This window comes from Elephantulus edwardii, unplaced genomic scaffold (assembly GCF_000299155.1).
Source record: "Elephantulus edwardii isolate Elephantulus edwardi_28Jun2011 unplaced genomic scaffold, EleEdw1.0 scaffold00067, whole genome shotgun sequence".
NCBI classification, from domain to species: domain Eukaryota; kingdom Metazoa; phylum Chordata; class Mammalia; order Macroscelidea; family Macroscelididae; genus Elephantulus; species Elephantulus edwardii.
The window spans coordinates 9,875,875-9,898,632 of record NW_006399817.1 but is presented as its reverse complement, the minus strand read 5'-3'; the positions used below and the strand labels follow the sequence as shown (position 1 = coordinate 9,898,632).

Sequence of the window (22,758 nt, the reverse complement as noted above, 5' to 3'; positions counted from 1 at the left end):
GTGTCAGAGACAGTACAGTTGGCACAGGACAGAGCAGAGTTTAGGGCTGTTGTAAATAGGGTTGCTTTGAGTCTCAAGCAACTCAATGGCACGTAGCAACAACAACAACATAAAAAAAAGATTGAAAAGACATGACTTCAAAATTTCTGTCTTTTACGAAAAACAACTCCTACTTTTAGATGATGAAGCCCTTGGTTATATGTCTGCCTATTGTAATTTTATACATTACTGATGTCTTTAATTATTATATATTGCATTTTTAATAAAATTGTAAACAAAAATTTTTGAAGCCAACAACTGATTTTGAATGTGGAATTAATACCTATTAGAAAAGTCAAGACTACATTCAGATTTTTCTTTTATTCTGATTATGTCTGATTTACTCTGAAATAATCTGATGGTTATTCTTATAGTATGTGAATTTTAAAATCTTATTAAATGTTTGTTAGTATATGTCCATCTGTACCTTTGGAGCCTGAGCTCTTTGAGGGTGGGGAACATGTCTCTTTCTAACCCTTGCCATCATTCCTGATAAGGACACATATTTGTTGAATGAATAACTCATTTTGAAACTGAGGTGTCAGTGATCTTTTTATTGCCTTCAATCTGTGTGTTTTCCTTTTCCCAGAACACAGGTGCAGAAGCCAGGATGAATGGCCATGTTTCAAATCATCCCAGTGGTTTTGGAATGTACTCATCTCAAGTGAAGTAAGTTGAAAAGATTATACTTAATTTAGGGGGAGATTTGATTTGATGATTTTAAGTATTTTCTGTTTTGTAAAAAATTTGTGTCTTTATGTGGTTCATTTTTCAGTGATACGGGATTTATTTGTAACACTGTTATTAAGTATTTATGGATTTGATAAAAATAAGTTAGTTGAGTAAATGTCGAACTCACTGAGTACTGATTTCATAGTTGGAAAATGCTTTCTTTGTTCTGGTTTTTTACACTTTTGTTTCACTGTAACATTCTATTTCTATTATTTTTGTTCATATAATGTCAGAATTTCAGGAGCTATAAATGCCTTCTCATCTATGTTAGTTGAGATATTTACCATAGTTTTATTGTTGTTCTTTAAAAAATGATCAGGCACACAAACATTTCCCAAGATCCCAAGTGTAACTTGAAATCACAAACCCTGGTTTAAGTGACTATCATATATTTTTGTTATTATTTTCTGTATTGACCTTTGTGCTGCTATACAATTCACCTTCGTTTTCCAGAACCAGATTATTCATATCATAAAGTGCTGTACTTTACCTTTTCTCTTTACAAAAGTTTTCACAAATCTCTTTAGTTTTGTTAATTAAGAGCCAACAGAACCACCACTGTTTTGTCCATTAGTTATTTAAGCCAGAAAGGTTGACTATAATTCTTTTTTTAACAGAAATATCCGTTGATTAATTTCTTTTATTTCGTTGTTAAAGCACTCTTGTTTCTATCTCTGTCTTCCTGTTATCACTCTGCTGTGACTTTCAGCACCTACCTGAGTTTTTTTATCCCTTTCCTGTCTGCTTGCCTTGCTGTTATTTTCTGCATGTTCTTTAAATTCTACTCCTTTCACCTCCAGACCATGTAAAAATATTATTAGATATAGAAGATGAAGAAATCCTTTAACATGTTGTACAGTATCTTCATATGCCTTAAACCTAATAGCCTAGCTATTTTTCAATTGTAAACACATCACATTAGATGCATTTCCCCCTTAGACACCTATTTCTTGAACATATGTCAGCTCCACCTGCCTTTACCTCACTTAGTTATACCCCTATTTGTTGAATTTCTTGTCATATTTTTTAGATTCTGATTAAATGTTAACTTGGTGGTAAAGCCTACTTGGATATTCTGATAAAAGTTACTACTTTTTTATATTACATGCTATATCTATTAGTTTCCCCCAGAACAAATTTTATTGTAACTATTTCACTTATCCTACTCAAAATAACCTGCCCTTCACCCTTCCTAATACATTTATTTTTTTTCCAACATATAAGGCTTAAGTTTGTTTAATAAGTGAACAAAAATGCAAGTAACATTTTTACAGAGGTGTAGATGTAATATAAATCAGGTCAAATGTAATGATGGGATGTCTTATTATATTTTATTTGCTAAAGTAGTGTCTGTTCAATTATACCTTGAATCACTGAGTGGTATACAACTGAATTATGGATCAGAATGAAATCTAGTATAGGCAACAAACTCTTCTAAGACAGTTAAGATATTGATGAATCCTCTTGGCTCTGGTTCTAACTTGGCACTTGAAAAGGAGCCTTGCTTTACAGCATATTTTGGCCTCATTGGTGTAGAGTGACATGTATTTCCTATTTATTTGTCTGTTCACCAGAATGAGATCTGACTCGTTCAGCTCATAAAACATATGGTCTATATTTAGGTTAAAAACAAAAACATGATGTGATTATGATTCATTGGAATTTTTATTCTGTAGTTTTAAATTTCACCTGCTTACTCTGTACTTTAACCCAGCACAATGACTGTTTTTTATTATAGTGGCTTCGGATCACCTACTTTCCCCCAAATGGATAAAGAACAGAGTTCAAAAACAAGTGCAAAGGCCCTTTATGGTATGTTTGCTTATTTGATGAGAAATAGTTGTTTTTAAACCACTTTTGACAAATTGCTTTATCATAGTCGAAGTTGAAACTCATTATTGCTTTATGAAGCTATAAGAGATAGAAGGAACTTTTTTTTTCTTTTTTTCCAGAATTGTAGCATATCTAATGGCCTCTTTTTTATACTTTAAAACTACGGGGAGGGGGGGATTTCTTTACCCCCAGTTTTTCCCCATTTTTTATAAAGTGTCAATGTGTTGTGTGGATTTTTTCCATCTTTTTTTTTGTCTGTTTTGATCTTTGTGGTTGATTCACTTAATTTTGTCCTGTTGACTTAACTTTTTCTTCTCGTCACCCTTGAATGTTTTGTGTAGTGTTCATTAAGATAAACAGACTTTAAATGATCCTGTACTGCACCACACAAAAAAGCAAGCTTTCTTCCTAATTCTTGTCTAACTTGTAGTTGGCTCTTTTAATTGCCGCATATATTCAGAACATTTTTAAAATGTCAAACATGCAGTAAAAGTCATTACTAGAAATAAGTTGTTGTTGTTGTTGTTGTTGTTGTGTGATATCGAGTTGGATCCCACTCAGCTGACTGGGTGGTGCTTTTTTTCAGAGGCAGTACATATCACATGGGAGATGGACCCTCTTTCTCCCATAGAGCAGCTGGTGGATTAGAACTGCATTCATTTGGGCTGGCAGGTAGCTCCTTGCCACTTTCCCATCAGTTGTTATTGTTAGGTGCTGTCAAGTCTAATATAACTCATAGTGATCCTATGATCAGCAGATCTTAATCCTGTTCTATTCTGTGCCATATTCACCATTTCTGACATACCTGAGCTCATTGCTGCAGTCACCTTGTCAGTCCATCTTATTGGGGTCTTACTCTTTCACTGACCATCCACCTTTCCAAGTATGATATCCCTTTCCAAGGAGTAGGCTGTCCTAGCAACATGTCCAAAGTACGAAATGAAGGTTTACTATCCTTACCTCAGAGGAACATTCTGGATGTACCTTTTTAAAGACATACCTGTTTGTTCTTTAGGCTGTCCATGAGCTATTCAGTGCTCCTTTCCAAAACAACAACTCAAGGCATAGGTTCTTCTTCTCCAATCCTTATTCACTGACCAGCATAGTAAGTAATTGAAAAGACTGTAGCCTAAATAATGCACACCTTAGTCTTCAAAGTGACATCATTGCACTTCAGTATTTTGGAGAGGTCCCAGACACCAATTGTCCAGAGCAATACATCTCTTAATTTCTTTACTGATGGTACCAAAGGTGTTGATTTTGGATCCAGGCAAGATGACATTATTGTCAATTTCAGTCCTTTCTCTCTATCTGTCATATGCTCCCTATTGGCCCAGTGCTAAGGACCTTTGTTATTTTTTTTAAGTTGAAATTTCTGCAGGAAACCCTTCATTCAAGACTCCCCCACTTTCAGCAAGCAAGATTGTGTCATCTCCATAACATAGGTTGTTGATGAATCTTCCTCTGATTCTCATGCCACATTCACAGATTATTTTCTCAGTAAAGGGATTAAATAGGTGTGGAGAAAGGGTACAACCATGACAAACACCCTTCTAGATAAATCTTGAGCCTATACCACCTGAATTCAAAAATCACCGTAAGAACAATAATTTGGGCTATTGATCACCAATAATTGAAGACCAAAGGAACTGTGGGTGGGATGAAATCAAGGATATCATTCATGAAAAGAGAAAAAGGTCATTACAAAGACGGGGGAGAGAGAAAAAGCCAAAATTGATGTTAGCAGAAACTATCTCAGTAGAACCTTAAGAAGCCAAAACAAAGGGAAGACATGTTAAAGTAAAAGAGCTTAACAGAAGATTTCCAAGGACAGCTCAAGAAGACAAAGCAAAGTATTATGATGAAATGTGCAAAAATCTGGAGTTATCGAATAAAAAGGGAGTCACTCACTTAATATTTCTCAAGCAGAAAGGATTGAAAAATTCAAGGTTTGAGTCGCAGTATTGAAGGATCAGAGAAGCAAAATCTTGAATTATCCAGGAAGCATTATAAGAAGGTGGAAGAAGTACAGAATCACTGTATAAAAAAAGTGTTGGCCAACATTGAAAAATTTCAGAAAGTACCATATGAACAAGAACTGAAAACAATGGCAACGAATAAGACCCCAGGAATAGATGGGGTACACACTCATATGTTTCAACTAATGTGCTCACCAGTATATTCCAGGAATTTGGAGGATAGCTGCCTGGCCAAATATCTGACTGTAACAGATCCATATTTGTTTCCTTTTCCAAGAAAGGTGATCCAACAGAATGGGGAAATTATTGAACAATATAATTAATGTCACATGCAAGGAAAATATTGCTGAAGATCATCTGAAAACAGCTGCAACAGTGCATTGACAGGGAACTGCTGGGTTCAAGCTGGGTTTTAGAAGAGGCTGTGGCAGCAGGGATATCATTGCTTATGCCAGATGGATTCTGGCTGAAAGCAAAGAATACCACAGGAATGTCTGTCTGTGTTAATTATTGACTATGCAAAAGCATCTGACTGTGTGGATCATAAAAATCAATGGATAACATTGACACAAATTAGAATCACAGAACACTTAATTGTACTCATGTGCAATCTAGACCAAGAAGCTGTTATCTAAACGGAACAAGGGAACACTGTATGATTTAAAATCAGGAAGGGTGTGTGTCAGGGTTGTATCTTAACCACCAGTATTCCCTGGAAATAAGTTGAACGTTTCTGAAATATGCCACTTATATACAGGAAATTCTATGTTTTTCTAAGATCTTCATGGTTTTTACTTACTACTACTATAAAATAAGCTAGAATAGCGTGATTAAAAGCACACTCTGGAACCAGTGTTTGGGTTCAAACTCAATCTCCACCTAATCATGATGTTGGGCGATGACTTTGCCATCAGTAATCACCTTTCTTATCTGTATAATTAGCATATTTCGTAAGGTTGATATGACCATTAAACGAGTTAATGTACAATGCTTAGAACAGTGATTGCATACATTTGTTATTATTGTTTTACTTATATATTAAGGACTCTTGGTGATGAAATGGTTGATATTTGACTGCCAGCCAAAAGGTTGGCTGTTAGAATCCACCAGCTGTTCTGCAGGAGAATGAAGCTCTGCTTCTGTAAAGATTAAAAAAAAAAAAAGCTCTGCTTCTTAGAAATCCTACAAACACTTCTACTCTAGTCAACAATTATCCGGATATCCAACAGGGTTACTATAATTGGAAATGAATTGATGGCATTGGGTTTATTATTATATTATTTTTATCATCTACTATAGGATTTTAAAGTATTCTCTGAAATTATGGAACTATATATATTCTCTAGATATACATGTTCATATGTTTTCTAATAAGAAACAGATTTAAGATTTTGTGGTTCTTTTTATGCTTGATATGCACAGTGATTGAACTGAATAGTTAAAATTATTCATTTAAGAGATTGGTTTAAGGTTATATATTAACATGTTTTCTTAGAGCTTCATCAATATGATTTTACTTTTCTTGAGTACTATATTGGGGCATTCTTACCAAGGTCTAGTGTTGTGACTTGTAAATCTAGAAAATTTATTCAACAAATGTTTATTTTGTGATAGAATAATATATGGCCTCTCCTGATTTAAACAAACTTGCAGTTTATAGGGTGGCTTGAGGATAAAGTAGACAGTAATTGTTTTAATAATTAAGTAATTAATTTTAATTTATTTAAAGAAAACAATTAAGATATGTTGCAGTTTTACTAACCCTATTTTGTAGTGTCTTAATTGTTTTACAAGAATGTCCTGAGAGACTCTGCAAATGCTTCTGACAAGGCATTACCTACTTGGAAAAAGAAATATTGATTTATTATACCTCCCTTTACTTCAAGATCATATAATTTCATTTGGCTTACGTAACTAGAAAATTGGAAATTTAATGTTTGGGTTTTTTAGGTGGTATTTTTGCTTAAGTACTGAAATTTAAAAGAATACACTTGCTTAGTATATTAAGAATTTATTTAAATCTTCTCAGATCATAGCAGGTATAATATCTTGATGCAGTGGGTCATCATTGTGCTCTCTAGTTGTGTACTGAAAGGTACTCATCCGTTGCAGTGTGCTTTTTTGTTGTGTTGTGTAGCATCAAGTTGGAACTAACCCATAGCTGACCCTCCACTGGGTTTTGAGAAACAATCACACAGGAGTAGATTGCCCATCTTTGTCCTGAAGATCAGCTGGTGGAGTTGAACCATGTGTCTTGGGGTTTTGAAAGCAAAAATCTTACCACTAGGCCACCAGAGCGCTCATTATACAAATGGTTCAGAATTTTTCCTTTTGAATATTTCAGGCTAGGTTTTGTTGTTTTGGTTTTTATTTTCCTCTGGTGCTGGGACTCGAGGCTTCTCGTTTGCTGTGGGCCAGTAAAGGTTGAAAATCTCATTAGCAGAAGAAATAACTTAAGAGTTGAGATTTAATGTCTTCATAAAACGTTATACATTAAATATGCAAATTTTAAGGTTGAAACATGATGACTTCCTACCATTCAGAACATTTACTGTGTGCTTTATTCAGAATAGCTGAATTTTTTTGAAAAGTAACTTCTCTTTTAATTGTTGTTGTTGCTGAATTTTCAACATGATCATTTTCCATGATAATCAGCTGTTTAAAGGCATCCTGTTTACCAGAAAATCTTGTTCTTTCAGATTAATAATATTTTGTCATACTTACCAGCACTTAGAGTATTTTTGAGATTTTTAATATTGAGAGGCTAAGTAAAATAATTTGGAAGCAGGAGGGGCATCTGCTTCTTAAACAGCATGCCTCTGGAAACTCTATGAACTTCGATAAATGTCAATAATTATAGAAAGGCTTCAAGCCCTTTGTTTATAGGGTCACTTTGAGTCGTGTTCAACTCAACGACGACAATCAACAACAGATAAAACAATAGGTGCATTCTCGTCAAGTCTAATTTAACCTTGAGTTTGAATTTTTCATCATGTTAGTAAATCAGAGAATATAATTTTTTTACCCTTTATTTTCTACTGAAGGAGGAATGGACTCTGTGGTGTAGTCCATAGATAGCTGTGCTGTTAATCCAAGATCCATACCACTTTAAATAGTTCTAATTCACCAGCTGCTCTGGGGACAATGGAGGTCAGGCTCCTTTTAGAATTTACAACCTTGGAAACCTGATAAAAGATCTCTAGAAGCTGGAATTAACTCAACATCAGTGCATTATTTACTGAGGGAGAAACTGATAAAAATGTAGGATAACTAACTGTAAACTAAAAGTCAGTGTTCATACAACTGAATTTTCCATAAACTCCCTTATGATTTTGCCCAGTACTTGACAAAGTTTCTCAGTGCAATGTTCCTGAATATGACACTTAAAAAACAAAACAAAAACCAACCAGGGCTCTATTCACATAACTTTTATCTTTTTCTATTGCTCTTTTCTTGCCCTTTTCTACTATTGTTTCCTCTTTTTTTAAATTTATTTTTATCTCTTAATACATACTGATTGGCAGTCTTGCTGTTTAATCTCTGATTGTCACATTTGAAACCCAAGCAGTCATGCAGAAGTTACAGTTTAGACAAAACTTAAAGGCCACTTCCGTTTTTCCTATTTCTTAGTTTATTATTTTCCACTATTTAAAGAGTGTGTTTTACTTAGGGAAGCCACATAAATACAAATATATCATTAGAAGAACAAATTCTATTCTTCTGAAATTCTTTGAAGAAGTAAGTAGCACCTGATTACCAGAGTGAGCCCTAGAGCATGTGACTCTAAATGACAGTTTTGCAATTCCCCCGGCTTACCTGATACATTTAAAGTTTCTTCCCTCCTCACAGGATAAGAACAGAACAATAAAATTCATTCTTAAATAATGTAGTTTTGGGAGAATGTTTTTTTGTGTTTTAAAAATAATAATTAAAAATAATATCTTAATCTGTCACACTAGGAGTTTAGTTGCTTAGATAAAAGACTTTGTAATTATCACTTTTTCCTAATTTCCACTAAGCACCTTTCCTCTATAGAAATGATAAATTAAGATAATGGAGAATTCAGTTTTTAATGTAGTTGAAAGTTTCTGTAAGGGTAAAGGAAATACCTAATATGAAAGATAGCTTATTTAGAGAAATATTCAGCAGCCATTTTTAGTTACTTTTTATCCTTTTGTAACTGACAGATCCTTGCTCCCTAAGAAACACTTTATTTCACAGGAAGAAGTAGAAATTTTCTATATCGTTAGCTGCATTTCTAAATATTAAATTCTATCTCAGATTCACTACCGTCAGGTCAGTTCCAACTCATCACAACCCTACATTAGGTTTCCAAGGCTGCAAAGTGAAACGAGAGGCAGTTGCTTATCTTATTCCTGAGCTGGTGAATTGGGACCACTGTAGATGCACAAAGTAAACTGCCTGAGCTCCCTGGAAAACCCATGTAGGGGAAGGGGATAGAATTCAAATACTGAAACTTCGATTAAGAAAAAAAACAACACAGCAAATCATCCGCATAGATCCTGTTCTAACAGACACCTCACAGGACAGAGAAAAATTGCCATGTGAGGTTTTGAATTGTGGTGTTGGTAATGAATATTGAATATGCTGTGGACTGCCAGAACTAGCAAAATGTGGGAGGCTCCTTAGACTTGAGAATGATCAGATTTTTATCTCACATGCTTTGGGCTTGTGATCAGGAGGGGGCAATAAAACAGATGTAAGCACATCAGAGATTGTAAAGATGCTTCTCTTATGTGTAGGATTGAAGTGAGTGTGAGCAGACTTAACAGCATCTGACAATAAGTTTTAAGGAAGCAAAATTGCTGCATCTTTCTCCCAAGTAGTGTCTGGTGGCTTTGAACCATAGACCTTTTGGTTACTGGCCAAGTGCTTTAACTAGTGTGCCTCCAGGGACCCTTTTGAAGGTTTCACATTCACAGTTATATTGTACTATCTGAAGAGTTTACTCACACCTAAATTAATATTTCTTATCTGAAAATTATCAGTTTATGCTATAACATTTTAAGGTAATATTACTAAAAATATCATATCAAAGTTTTTCTTCGCTCCTTAATATAACTCTTTTTTTGTGCTCCATAGATGAAGTTGATAAGAAAAATAGTAAAACATAACAGTGGTACTATGAGAAATGAAGGATGGATCCTGTTTTGTTGCTGTTGTTGCTAATTGATTCTTAGGGTGACAGGGATTCCAAATTTTAGTTTAGGGAATATAATAGAATAAATCCAAGATTTTGGCAGATTTTATTTCATTATTGTTTATTATACTATTTAGCCATGACTTATACTCTTAATTTGGTAAGAGAAGTTTTCACCTTGAAGAGATAGCATATAGATGAGTTGGTATTTGCACAGATTTTTGAGCAGTGATTGATAACATTGGCTGTATGTTCACATCACTTGAGGAGCTTTCACAACTCTCAGTGTCCAGACTGTCCAAGATTAAAATCTATGGAGCCAGTATTTTTCAGGGCTTTGAACTGGCTTGTCTGGCTTAACCTCCTGTTGAAAATGTACCTTTCTACTGCAGATATACTGAGTCAGAATCTACATGTTAACAAGTTCCCCAGATGAATCTTATTTTGTTTTCTAGTTTGGCATAAATGTCTTTCAGAGTTTATATCTTTCATAGTTGTGACTATCTGTAGTGTATTTTATGTAATCACTTGAGAATTTCCTAAGTATCACTAGGGTATATTGTTAATGCGGTCTGGTTCTGTCTATCTGTGTTGAAATGCAAATTCTCAATCAGAGTCTCAAACCAGAATGAACTCCGTCCCAAGCCCTGGTATTCTTTTGACCCCTTAAAAAGTTGAAGTGTATTGTTACAGAAAATAATGAACTTTCATTAGAGACTTCAACATGAGTGAAAAAGATTTTACTTGGGCTTCAACATACCATTTTAAGGCTCTTAGTGAAATTTCTGTCAGCCTACAAACATTTACAACTAGACATTTGAGTACATAGGATTTACATAAAAGAAAGAAGTATACTATATACTATTGATTTTTGGGGGACCTTTGTTTAAAATTGCTTATTTAACTGTTCATGTTAATCTCTAATTATTTAATTTAAATCAGGGTGACCATGGGCTTATTTATAAATCTATTCAATGACATTCTAGAACCTTTAAAAGAAAATGTTCTCTTAATGCATATCTATCTTACTTATTATATAATATTGCTTTAGGAATTCCTAAAATAAATTATAGATGTTGAGCACCAGTGAGTCGGAATTGATTCATAATTGACCTTCCAGCAGATTTTCAGAGGCTGTCAACTGCACAGGAGGAGATTGCCCATCCTTCTCCCAGGGAGCAGTTGGTGGATGTGAATTGTGTGCCTTTATGATTGCAGTACAGCTTCTTATCACTAGGCTAACAGAAATCCCCTGAGAATAAGTTCTTATTTAACAATAATAACAGTAGTATGCATTTGCTAGGCAATGGATTAGTTGTAATCACACTATTCACAAAGCATTTTGATGGAACTGAGGAATCAGTGCAGTCAAATCTAAGGGATAAATTCTTAGTGAATGACATAGTAAGATAATGGAATTTTTTTTTTTACCTTCAACTAGATTTGTCAGACAGTTATCTGAAAGGCTTATCCAAGCATTTGTATATACTAGAACTGCCAGTATAAAGCTATTTCTCTTTGATATCCCTAAGTTGTTGTATGCTGTCAAGTCAAAACTGACCCACAGCTGACACTCAAGAAGGTTTTCAGAGACAGTTAATCACATGGGAAGAGAATTCCCATCCTTCTCCCATGGAGCTGCTGGTGAATTCAAATCACATACTTTTGAGGAATACAGTGCAGCTTCTTACCACTAGATCACCGGAGTTCCCTATGTTAGATTCTAGGAAATGTTTGGAAGGGACCTCTGGTTGTATAATCTAGAGTGAAATTTGTTGTTAGTCAGTCACGACGAGTCTATGTAACTCCAGTGGTTCAAATCCATCAGTGACTCCTCTGGAGAAAGATGGACAATTTTCTGCTGATGCAGCTTACTATTAGAGAGTTACAGTGAGTCAAGACCAATTTGAGGGCAGTGAGTGAATGTCATATTTGGAGTTGGCCATGGACAGTAATATATTTGATATAATAAACCATTAATTATGAAATAGTGATCATTTATTAATGTGCCTTCACTATTTATGCCCCTATTATTATTTATTTCCAATTATAATGGTTTTCCTAAGAACAATGGTTAATATTTCACATTGATTTATGGCTTTGTGGTAAGGATTTGTGTTGTCAACCCAAAGGCATATGGTTCAAATCCACCAGCTCCCCAGAAGAAAGAGGAGCAATCTCCTCTAATGTGGCTTACTGCCTTTGAAAGCCTACTGTAGGATCAGGTATGGGTCAGTTCCAATTCGATGGTATTCAACAACATAAACATGCTTGTTAACTTTGCATTAGCTAGAATATAACAATGTATGTGAAGATGTTTATGTCATCTCAGACTAGAAATGTGAGGTGAAATGAGATCTTGCTTTGATCACGTTATTTTGGTAGGAACAGATGGATCATACTTCTTCAGGTCATCATCCAAACAAAAAAAGAGAGGTAGCACAGATACTGAGCTCTGTAGTGTGTTTGTTTTTAAGTAATTTTCATGCTGCAAAAGCAAAAATAAGATTCTTTTTGGAATAACATTAGAGTGTCCTAATGGATACTTTCATAAACTTTTACATAAATATAAATGGAAACTTTCATTATCTATGTATGTTATAAAATAAAAATTAATACAATTATTAAATTCCATTTATTACTATTCTAAATTATACTCTTTATTTCAGTATTTTTATTTTATGCACAGATGAGTTTTTCCATATCTGCTGTATAGGAAGTATTAAGGTTTCATAGCAATTAAAATAAGCATGTTTATTTTATTTTTTTTAGTGGGGAAGGTTAGATTTTTGTTCTTGCATAAAGAAGCTCAAATTTTAAAGCTATAGGTTTGATACTGTTTTAATCTTTATATTTTGTATTCTGCTTTAAGGCACTACTAGGTCACTTACATTTACAAATAAGCAAATTTCCTCCATATAGTTTAATGTCATTTTTGGTTTTGCAGCATTTCACTAAAGAAAAAGTAGAATTTCTTTTAGCTTTGTAAATGGTTTGGTTTAGAAGCTTTCTGCCTATATAACTTATTTTTCTTAACAGTTTATATCTACAACTCTGAGCATCACATTTGTGTGTTCTATAGATGTGTGTGAAAATTGCTAATATTTAATGATTAGTATGAATCATGTTTTCAATCTTCTTTAACACTATCATTGACTGTTGTGAAAGATGTTTGTGTAGTGTCTAGTTATTTTAATAATGTAGTCTAACTCATATAATACAGTATCTATGACAGTCTTTGCAGTCCTGTTTTGTTTTCAGTGCATACACAGTTAAAACTTAGAAGGCAATTTTTATTTTCTTTTTTTTATTTTTGGCATAATGAAATCACTCTTTTTCCTGTATTTATAATCCAGCTAACTTTGGGATTTTGAAAATTTCTATTAGATCAAATTGTTCATGCCTGTCATTTCATTTTTCTTGTGACTTTAAGATTTACTGTGAATAATGAATGTTTTCAGACACACCAAACAATGGTGATTTGTCAACTACTGTATTTATATGTGAGATAGACTAGTTTTAGAGATAGCCACATGACAGGAGTACATGAACTCCAGCCTATTAGTGGATAAATAATGACTTTTTACATTTCTTTTTTAGAACAAAGGAAGAACTATGCAAGAGACAGTATCAGCAGTGTTACAGATGTGTCCCAGTACCGAGTTGAAGTAAGACTCAAAGTATTTTTGAAGGATAAAAACTAAATCAGAATTATGCTTGATTTCATTTCTGCAAAATATTTTAATTTATGGTGGTCTTGTCTTTTAGATTTTTGTAAAACTGAAGTGTTTAAAAAAAAGAAAAACAAAACGGAGGTGTTTTAGGTCTAATAAGACATAGAAAAGTGTCTTATTAGTCTAAGATCTGTTTTTATAGAGAACAAATTATAATGATAACTTTACTCTTCAGTGCCAACTTTATTTTGATCACTATAAAAGTGCTTTTATTTGATACTATAGAATCTTACTGAAATTAAGCCTTTGACAGGTTGAGTGATTTTGTTTTACATTTAGTTTTATCTAAAGTCATTCCTATTTTTTCCTTAAATCAGGGCTTCTTTTTGGTTTTGTCATATTGCTGTCATTTAAGAATTTTACTTTTAATGGGGGTTTATCTAGGTGAGTCTGGTTCTAAGAGAAAATATTGAAATAAATAAATATCTTTTTGCTTTCAATTTTATAACTATCATTCATGCTAATTTAAATATTTTGTTTTGATAGTTTGGTACAATGAAAAGTTTGGTAGAAAATGTGAAATAATGAATGAATGAAAATCTAACTTTTTAGTAAACTTGTTAAAATGAACATTGAAAAATTATTTTAAAAAAAGAAGAGTTTCATAGATGGTACAGATGATACTCTAAAGTATCTGTATTGTTTTGAAGCTGTGGTACAGATTTCATGATGTTGTTTACCACTTAACCCACAATCTAATAAAATGATGGGAAAATTAGTTTTAGGAGACACTTACTTTTGCTGTTAAGAATTTTTTTATATCATTTTTCTGTAGTTAAACGTAGCCCAGTCTTAAACAGAATTCATTATTTTATGAATCAAAGTGTTATTTCTTCTATTCATCAGAAGCCCATTTGATTTTATCTCTGTAAAATAGCCACCAACTTCTAGAGTAACTTTTTCATGTTCTTTCTCTCTCTACTGGCTGACCTCAATTATAGTAGCTCTGATTTCTTTTGGAAATGATGAAAGGAGTGTATATATTATAATTTTATTTTATTTTTTTGTCAATCTCAAGCACTTGACTACTTTTGTTCTGGACCGCAAAGATGCTATGATAACTATTGATGATGGAATCAGGAAGCTGAAATTGCTTGATGCCAAAGGCAAAGTGTGGACTCAAGATATGATTCTTCAAGTCGATGACAAAGCCGTGAGCCTGATTGATTTAGAATCAAAGGCAAGTTTTGTTAAGTTAGAATATTTTATTTTCAAGAAAACTCAACAAATATTAATGTTTACCAGCCATCAAGTTGATCTGAAAATGGATGAATGTTTGGGGATAAAAATGTTATATATAAATGCAAAATCACATTTTTAAAGCTGAGATAGGAGGGTGAAATTTTTACTTTGCCCACAAATAACAAGATGTAAGAAGTAAGAAACATAATGTTGCAATATTCGGGTGTTTTTATAGGAATGAACGTAAAATTCATCCCTTTGTGTGTGTGTTGTGTGTGTGTGTGTGTGTGTGTGTGTGTGTCTTATTAATTTCATTGTGTGCTGGAGGCAAACAGCTGAATATGCTTTTAGCTTTAATGGTTTTGAATAATTACAGGTTAAAACATAATTTCATTTACTTTTGTAAATGAAAAAGAAAGCATGCTTATTATATTTGTTGTATGTCTTAGAGGTTTTAAATTTTAATTTCTATTTTAATGGGAGCTGTATTTCTTAACTCTGTCAGCTTCCAAGGAATCAAGATTTAGAATTAAGTTTGTCGTTATTAAATGCTATTGAGTTGCAGTTGACTCTATACCTGACACTCCAGTTTGAAGAATACTATATCTCTTGGCCTAATAGATAAGGAATTACACCACCAACCCAAAAGTAGGCTGTTTGAATCCACCAGCTGCTTTATGGGAGAAAGATGGGCATCCTCCTCCCATGTAATTTACTCTGAAAATTCTCTGGAGGATCAGCTGTGAGTCTGTTATAACATAAAAGTAATGAGTTTGAATATGAATTTGACTAATTTAAGAATGTGGTGTTGTGTGCCATTGAATCTGAACTACCCCATAGATGATTCTCTGGTGGGTTTTCCTAGGCACTAATCACATGGGAGGAGATTACCCATCCTTCCTTCAGGGAGCAGCAGTTGGATTCGAACTGCATAGCTTCAAGATTTCAGCTCAGATTCTTACCACTGGGCCACCAGAGCTCCTTAATATAAGAATAAATATCTCTCATTTTATACTTATTTCTAACTATGAATAAAAGTTCAATTTGCCCTGTGTTTTATTTGTATGAATCTTTATAGAGTACTACCCAAAATATATAATTATTTTGTTTTTTAGTACCTCTTTTGTTCATAAAGGCATGACATTTTCCTTATAATTTGAAAAAAACCCCAGTAATTTTAAATTGAGTATTATCTTTATATAGTTATGCTCATTGGTTACATATTCCCATTTTTGTCATATTGCCTCAGCTTAGTGCCTGGCACTGTTTTTCTCCTGCCTAACCATCTTCTGTATTTATAGTGTTTCACACCTTTTAAAAATTATTTGTATGATGAGTGTGGTCAATAGATCAAAATTGAAACCTTCTAGCTATAACAAAACACCTGGAAGGAATGAGTTGCTGCCCCGGCACTCAAGACCACATTGTTGGGGGACATCAAAGTCAATTATCGAAGTCCACAGAGACACGGGTCTACATCCAGTAAATGAGAGTCTTAGAAGCTTTCAAATGGCTATCTGAAGCACAGCTTTTGATCCCTCACCATTCAGAGTGAAGAACAGAGATAGAGATGAAAAGGAATTTTCAGTCACCACAGCTCTTAGACCTGAAAATCTAGATGGGGTCCTATTACCATTGCTGACTACTCTGGAAGGAGTTACAGCAGATGATCCTGATAGAGTAAGAGAAGAGTTTGGAACAAAACTCAAAATCACTAAAAAGACCAGCCTTGCTGATATGATAGAGACTGATGAAAGCCTGTTTCCTTTAGCACCCCTTCAGACCAGAGATTGAAATCACCACTGTGAGTCAGCTGTCAGCCAAACCACAGGCAGGCCTACAAGGTGATCACTAACACCTGGGAAGAAAACCTTCGTATGATCAGTCAACCAGACAACATCAGAGGGCAGCCTTTGTCCCAAGAAGGGTGGGATAGGCAGGAAGGATGAATGGAGAAGGGGGAGCATGAAAGAAGTTGGAAAACATGGAGGGTTGAATGGAAATGAGAAGGGAGAAGCTAGAAGAGTGTTATTGCAATGTGAGTATTGTAATCTATGTCAGGAAACATACTATGTATGGATTGTTGTCTGGTGAAATTTGCTCTGTAAACTTTCACTCAAATTACAATGAAAGTTAAAAAAATCAAAACAAAAATTTTTTGTTGGAGTTCTTTGGTTTTAAATATAGAATAAAAAATAAAGCAAGTAATATTTTCACTTTCTAGAATGAATTGGAGAATTTTCCTTTAAACACGATCCAGCACTGCCAGGCTGTGATGCATTCCTGCAACTATGATTCACTTCTTGCCCTGGTATGCAAAGAACCCACCCAAAGCAAGCCAGATCTTCATCTTTTCCAATGTGATGAGATTAAGGTAAAAAAAGGGAAAATGTGATTTTATTTTTGCCCCCTCCAGCGAATGTTCGTCTGACAGCTTACATATTACCTATTTCCATCCTATGCCTGGTGGACACTAGACTTTTTCCTTCTGAGAATTTTTCTGACAGCACATACTTGGGTATTTTCTGTAGGATTTCAAAACCAAGTAAGTAAAGAGAAAGTGGCATAAAAATCATGATTTTCTATTTATAAAGAAATCATCCTAGATAATATAATAAAGATTTTACCAAATACCTTGAATTTATAAAAGTAGAAATTGATTTTTAATTACTGTATATGATGGACAATGAATAATCATGTTTTCTTATTTTTATTAAACATTAGAATTTCTATCCTACTGATTTTCAAGATAGTGATAAAACACTAAGTACTAAACAAAAAATGTTTGTAATCCAAACTCACCAGCTGTTCTATATAAAACAGAGTTGGTAGTCTGCTCTTGTAAAGATTTACAGCCTTGGAAATGCTGTGGGACAATTTTCTGTCTACAGTGTCACTCTGACTCAGAAATGAATCACTTTCAGTGAGGTTGATTTTGTTAGGTTTTGTGTAATTATGTGACTTGAAAAATTGCTTAGAGTTGTAACCTCCAAGGGATATGCAAGAATAATTGAGCATAGTTACCGGTAATCATAGGCTATATCCTGAAGGTTTGTATTTTAAAGTACATTTTAATTTTAAAATGATTATAATTTGTGATACTTTAGAAATTGTCTTCAACCTTATATCTTTATCTCAAGAGCTGATTTCTTTCAAAAGGAAGTAATTTTGTGTTAATTGCTGCTTTGTCAATGAAGTGATTTATCACTGTGTTAATCTCTTATAAAATATCTTAAATTGAAATGCTAGGAAATTAATTACTTATCTTTTTCTTTCTGTATGTTTTCCATTAAAATATGATAATTTTAAAGTGGCAGTTTTATAATTTTCTTCTATTCCAATTTATATCTTAGATTATTTTCTGAAACATTTTATCTGAAAGAAACTCCTACATGTAATTTATATATGCAATATTCATCATCTTTTTTATAGTGCTTTATATGTCAATTTAAGTATGTTAAGAGTTTTGCAAGGTTAGATGTATCAAGTCAGTATGTTCTACTGAATATTTTTCTTTGTGAAAATTAGTGAAATTTAAACACTTTAGTAACAGAGCTAAGACATTGATAGTATATAGTATGGTATTGCATCAATTCTTTAACCACTCCCTTGGGAAAGGAGAGATACTGTTCTGAGTAAAGATGATAGAATTCCATTTTGAGAATAAGAACTTGCTTTATTTGATAGAGAGTGGTAATACTGATGGATCTGAAATGATTTACTTGATGCTTTTCCATAGTGAAGAAGTCACCTACCCTTAATCAGCTGTAGCATTTACTTAATAATATGTATTCCATATGAGATAGATTGGGGTTTTTTTTTCTTTTTTCCCCCAATTGAAAATAACTAACACTATCAAATATGGTAAAATTCCTTTCATATAGCCTTTTTGAGTTTTAAAGTTTGTTTTCATGGGAATTCACACAATGTTCCTGTTTCACTTTCACTAAAATTTTTCTTGAAAGTATAATAGTCCTCTGGTAGAACAGTCCAAATTCCTAAGCATCCTCAATATTAACATAGACAGATGGAGACGAGATTGAGGTCATTAACAGTTTCAGCTTGCTCAGCTCCGCAATCAACACTCTTGGTTCCAGCAGTCAGAAAATCAATAGAAGAATTGTACTGAGAAATCCTGTGATCGGGGACCTCTTCAGAGTACTGAGAAGCAAGGATGTCAGTCTAGAGACTAAGATTCAGGCCATGGTCTTTACAATTATTTGCTATGCATCAGAGAGCTGGACAACAACTAAGGACGGAAGAAGAAGAATTAATGCCTTTCCGTTGTGGTGCTCGAGAAGAGTATTGAACATATTATGGATCACAAGGAGAACAAACAGATCTTTCTTGGAAAGGGTGAAACCAAGTTTCTCCTTGGAGGCTAGGGTTTTGAAGTGCCATATCACATACTTTAGGCACGTGGCCAGAAAGGACCAGTCCTTGGAGAAGGACATCATGCTTGGAAGGGTGAAGGGACAGCACAGGGGAGGAAGATCCCGGATGAGTTGGATTGACGCAATAATTGGGGCAATGGGAGTAGGTGTATCACAGTCAGTGATATTTCAGGATAGGGCAGGGTTCACAGCTGTTGTACATAGGGTCAACTTGATGACACATAACAACAACTACTACTTTTCCTCTAGGACTGTATGAGTTGGAATAAACTGAATACTACACAATAGCTGACACTTACTATAGGAATTTGCATGCATTACTTCTCTATGCCTCTGCTTCCTCTTTAAAAATGGAGGTTAAATTAGTGCTCCAAAAATTTAGTGTTAGGTGACATGATTAACTGGGGCAATGGACATAGGTGTGGTGGAGTCAGACTGGCTCAGGATAGGGCAGGCTTCAAAGTTGTTATACATAGGGTCACTATGAGTCACAGGCAACTGGACAGCACATAACAACAACTATAACACCCCATAGAAAGCCTTTAATGTGATATTTATAATGGAACCAAATACACAGTACACATATTTGAGAAAATCATACATCATTACAAAAATAATTGGGAACAAAAAGAGAAGATGAATACATCCTGGCAAGAATGTATCATATAATCATCATCATCATCATCACTGTCAATAAATAAACTGCATAATCTTTCCTTCCTAAGAGACACAGTCAGCTGTTCTTGTTGGAAAAGTTCATCAAGGATACATTAATTTTTATCAGAAATGACAAAATTGAAAAATGAACTGAGGAGGACCTCATGCACTTGCTGCAGAGGGTCAAGGACTGCAGCCTTCAGTATGGACTGAGGCTCAATGTCAAGAAGACAAAGATTCTCACCACTGGACCAATTGGCAGCATCAGGATGGACGGTGAAGAGATTGAGATTGTTCACAGCTTCAGTTTGCTCGGCTCCACAGTCAACAGTTTTGGCACCAGCAGTCAGGAAATCAAAAAGCATATCGTGATGGGAAAGGCTGTTGTTAGGGAGCTCTCTAGAGTACTCAAGAGCAACGGTGTCTCTCTGGAGACTAAGGTGCACCTGATACAGGCCATAGTCTTTGCAATCGCTTGTTATGCATCAGAGAGTTGGACAATGACTAGGGAGGACAGAAGGAGAGTTGATGCCTTTGAGCTGTGGTGCTGGAGAAGAGTGTTGAATGTACCATGGACTGCCAGGAAAACAGATTCATCTTGAAGAGGATTAAACCAAGCTACTCCTTGGAGGCAAGGATTCTGGGGCTTCATCTGACATACTTGGGACATGTTGCCAGGAGGGATAGGTCCTTGGGAGAGGAACATCATGCTTGGGAGGGTGGAGTGACGGCGCAGGAGGGAAAGACCCTCTATGAGATGGATTGATTCAGTGACTGGGGTAATTGGAATGGGTGTGTCAGAGGCAGTGCGATTGGCGCAGGACAGAGCAGGGTTTAGGGCTCTTGTGCATAGGGTCGCTATGAGTCGGAAACGACTCGACGGCACATAACAACAACAACCCAAAAGAAGACTTTTTATGCTGAGAGTAGGTCTGCTGGAACTGAGTAATTGTTTCACCAGGTTAATGATTGCCCAGGGTCCAGTCCTTGGAAAAAGACTGTATCATGCTGGGAAAGGTGGAGAGGTGGAGAGGAAGGAAGATTCTCTGTGAGGTGGATTGACATGGTGACTGTAACAGTGAGCTGGAGTATGTTAGAGATTATGAAGATCACATAGGATACGGCAAGATTTAGATTGTGACATTGCAATTAATTATAGTTGACTTGATAGCACCTAATACCAACAACAGCGGATCCTAGAGGGATGAAGGGGAAGAACTCAACCCTTTCCATGCTCGAATCTTATCATTTTTTCTCAAGCTGCAAAATTTATCTAGTTTTGTTTTCAAAATACTTACGTTTTTAATCATGACCTTTTATATTTTCCTTTTTATGAGGCTAGGGGTTTTTTCCTTAAAAGAAAAAACCTAAGGAAATCTTGGATCATATAATATTTAAGAATTCTTCAGTCCTTGAATTCTGTCCTTGTGATGTTTACCATTAAATAACTGAGAGAGTTGTATATTGAATGCAGATAGAAAGCCAAAGGCTTTCCTTTCTTGTCAAGACATTTATTGATTCAGACAAGCAACATAATCTGTTTTTCTGTTTTAACCTGCATATCAAGACTGAGAAAATCTATAAACCCCAGGTAACTTGTCTTTCCTTGCAGGCAAACCTAATTAGTGAAGATATTGAAAGTGCAATCAGTGACAGCAAAGGTGGGAAACAGAAGAGGCGGCCTGAGGCCCTGAGGTAAAGACATTAAGAGAAATTATGAGTAGGATTGATTTGTTTTTAAAGGTTTTTTTCTCTCTAAAGAGTGAGAAGGGAAAAAACCCAAACAACCTCAACCTTTTTTTTTCTATTCTACTTCATAGATTGCTAGCTGTAGTCACAGTTTGTTTGCTCTTATAGCACTATCAGTGTGTGTGTGTGCATGCACACTCATGCATGTTTGCACGCACATGCACCGTGTGTACCCGTGTGCACCTTTTTTTCTGCTTTTTGGCTGCTCTCTGATACAACTTCTCTCTCTTTGGTTGGGAGTCACGGAGAATCAATTCAAACTATAGTTAGGGGCAATATAAACTAGACGTTAGGAATACAGTTGTATAGATGTTCCCAAATGACATGAGAACAAAAATTCAACCTGTTTTAGAACTGAATTTCAAGTTTCCAGTAGTTGCATATTTTATATATATTCCTGAATATGCATACGATGGAATGTTCTGCCCTTCAAATAGATCTTTTTAAAATGGAAGGACTAATACCATAAATTGAAAGAGTTCATGAGTTAGAGAAGCAGAATGTTAAAGATTGAGTTTGTTTTCCTCCTTTTTTTAGAATGATTTCCAAAGCAGATCCAGGTATACCACCTCCTCCAAGAGCTCCTGCCCCAGTGCCCCCTGGGACCGTCACTCAGGTGGATGTTAGAAGTCGAGTGGCAGCATGGTCTGCTTGGGCAGCTGACCAAGGAGATTGTGAGTATTTCCTGAATTAATGCTTGGTGAACACTTACCTTGGACTATAATATTCTTGCTTAAAACCTTTCTGGAATTCCTCATGATTATATTTCTACATAAATGAATTACTTTCCATAGTTTATACTATGCCATTATACCAGCTAACCACGTATAAAACAAGAATGATATGGCAAGATTCTATACATTCCTTTGTTGTTGTTAGGTGCTATGGAATTAACTGCATCTTTTAGTGACCCTGTGAACAACACACCTGAAGCTTGCCTTATTCTGTGCCATTCTCACTACATCTGCCGTCTTAAACCCACTGTTAACTGTCATGGTGTCAGTTCATCTCTTTCACTTATCCGCCACCTTTCCCAGCATGCTGTCATTTTCTAAAGACTGGCCCCTTCTGACTATTGTTGTTGTTATGTGCCGTCGAGTCGATTGCGACTCATAGCGACCCTGTGTACAATAGCCCTGAACTCTGCTCTGCCCTGTGCCAATCACACTGTCTCTGACACTCCCATCCCGATTATCCCAGTCACTGCATCAATCCACCTCATAGAGGGCCTTCCCCTCCTGTGGTGTCCCTCCACCCTCCCAAGCATGATGTCCTTCTCCAAGGACCGGTCTCTCCTC

At 35.0% G+C, this 22,758-nt stretch overlaps 1 protein-coding gene across 1 annotated transcript in view; it reads left to right on the top strand.

Moving 5' to 3' along the window:
* EPS8 (epidermal growth factor receptor pathway substrate 8) overlaps positions 1-22,758 on the top strand; it is a 105,431-nt gene that overhangs the window by 3,022 nt on the left and 79,651 nt on the right. The window contains exons 2-7 of the mRNA XM_006888480.1: positions 11,527-11,619; positions 13,344-13,412; positions 14,497-14,658; positions 16,885-17,034; positions 21,324-21,406; positions 21,998-22,134. Of these exons, the coding sequence (XP_006888542.1) occupies positions 11,527-11,619; positions 13,344-13,412; positions 14,497-14,658; positions 16,885-17,034; positions 21,324-21,406; positions 21,998-22,134 (694 nt within the window). The remainder of the gene's footprint in view (positions 1-11,526; positions 11,620-13,343; positions 13,413-14,496; positions 14,659-16,884; positions 17,035-21,323; positions 21,407-21,997; positions 22,135-22,758) is intronic.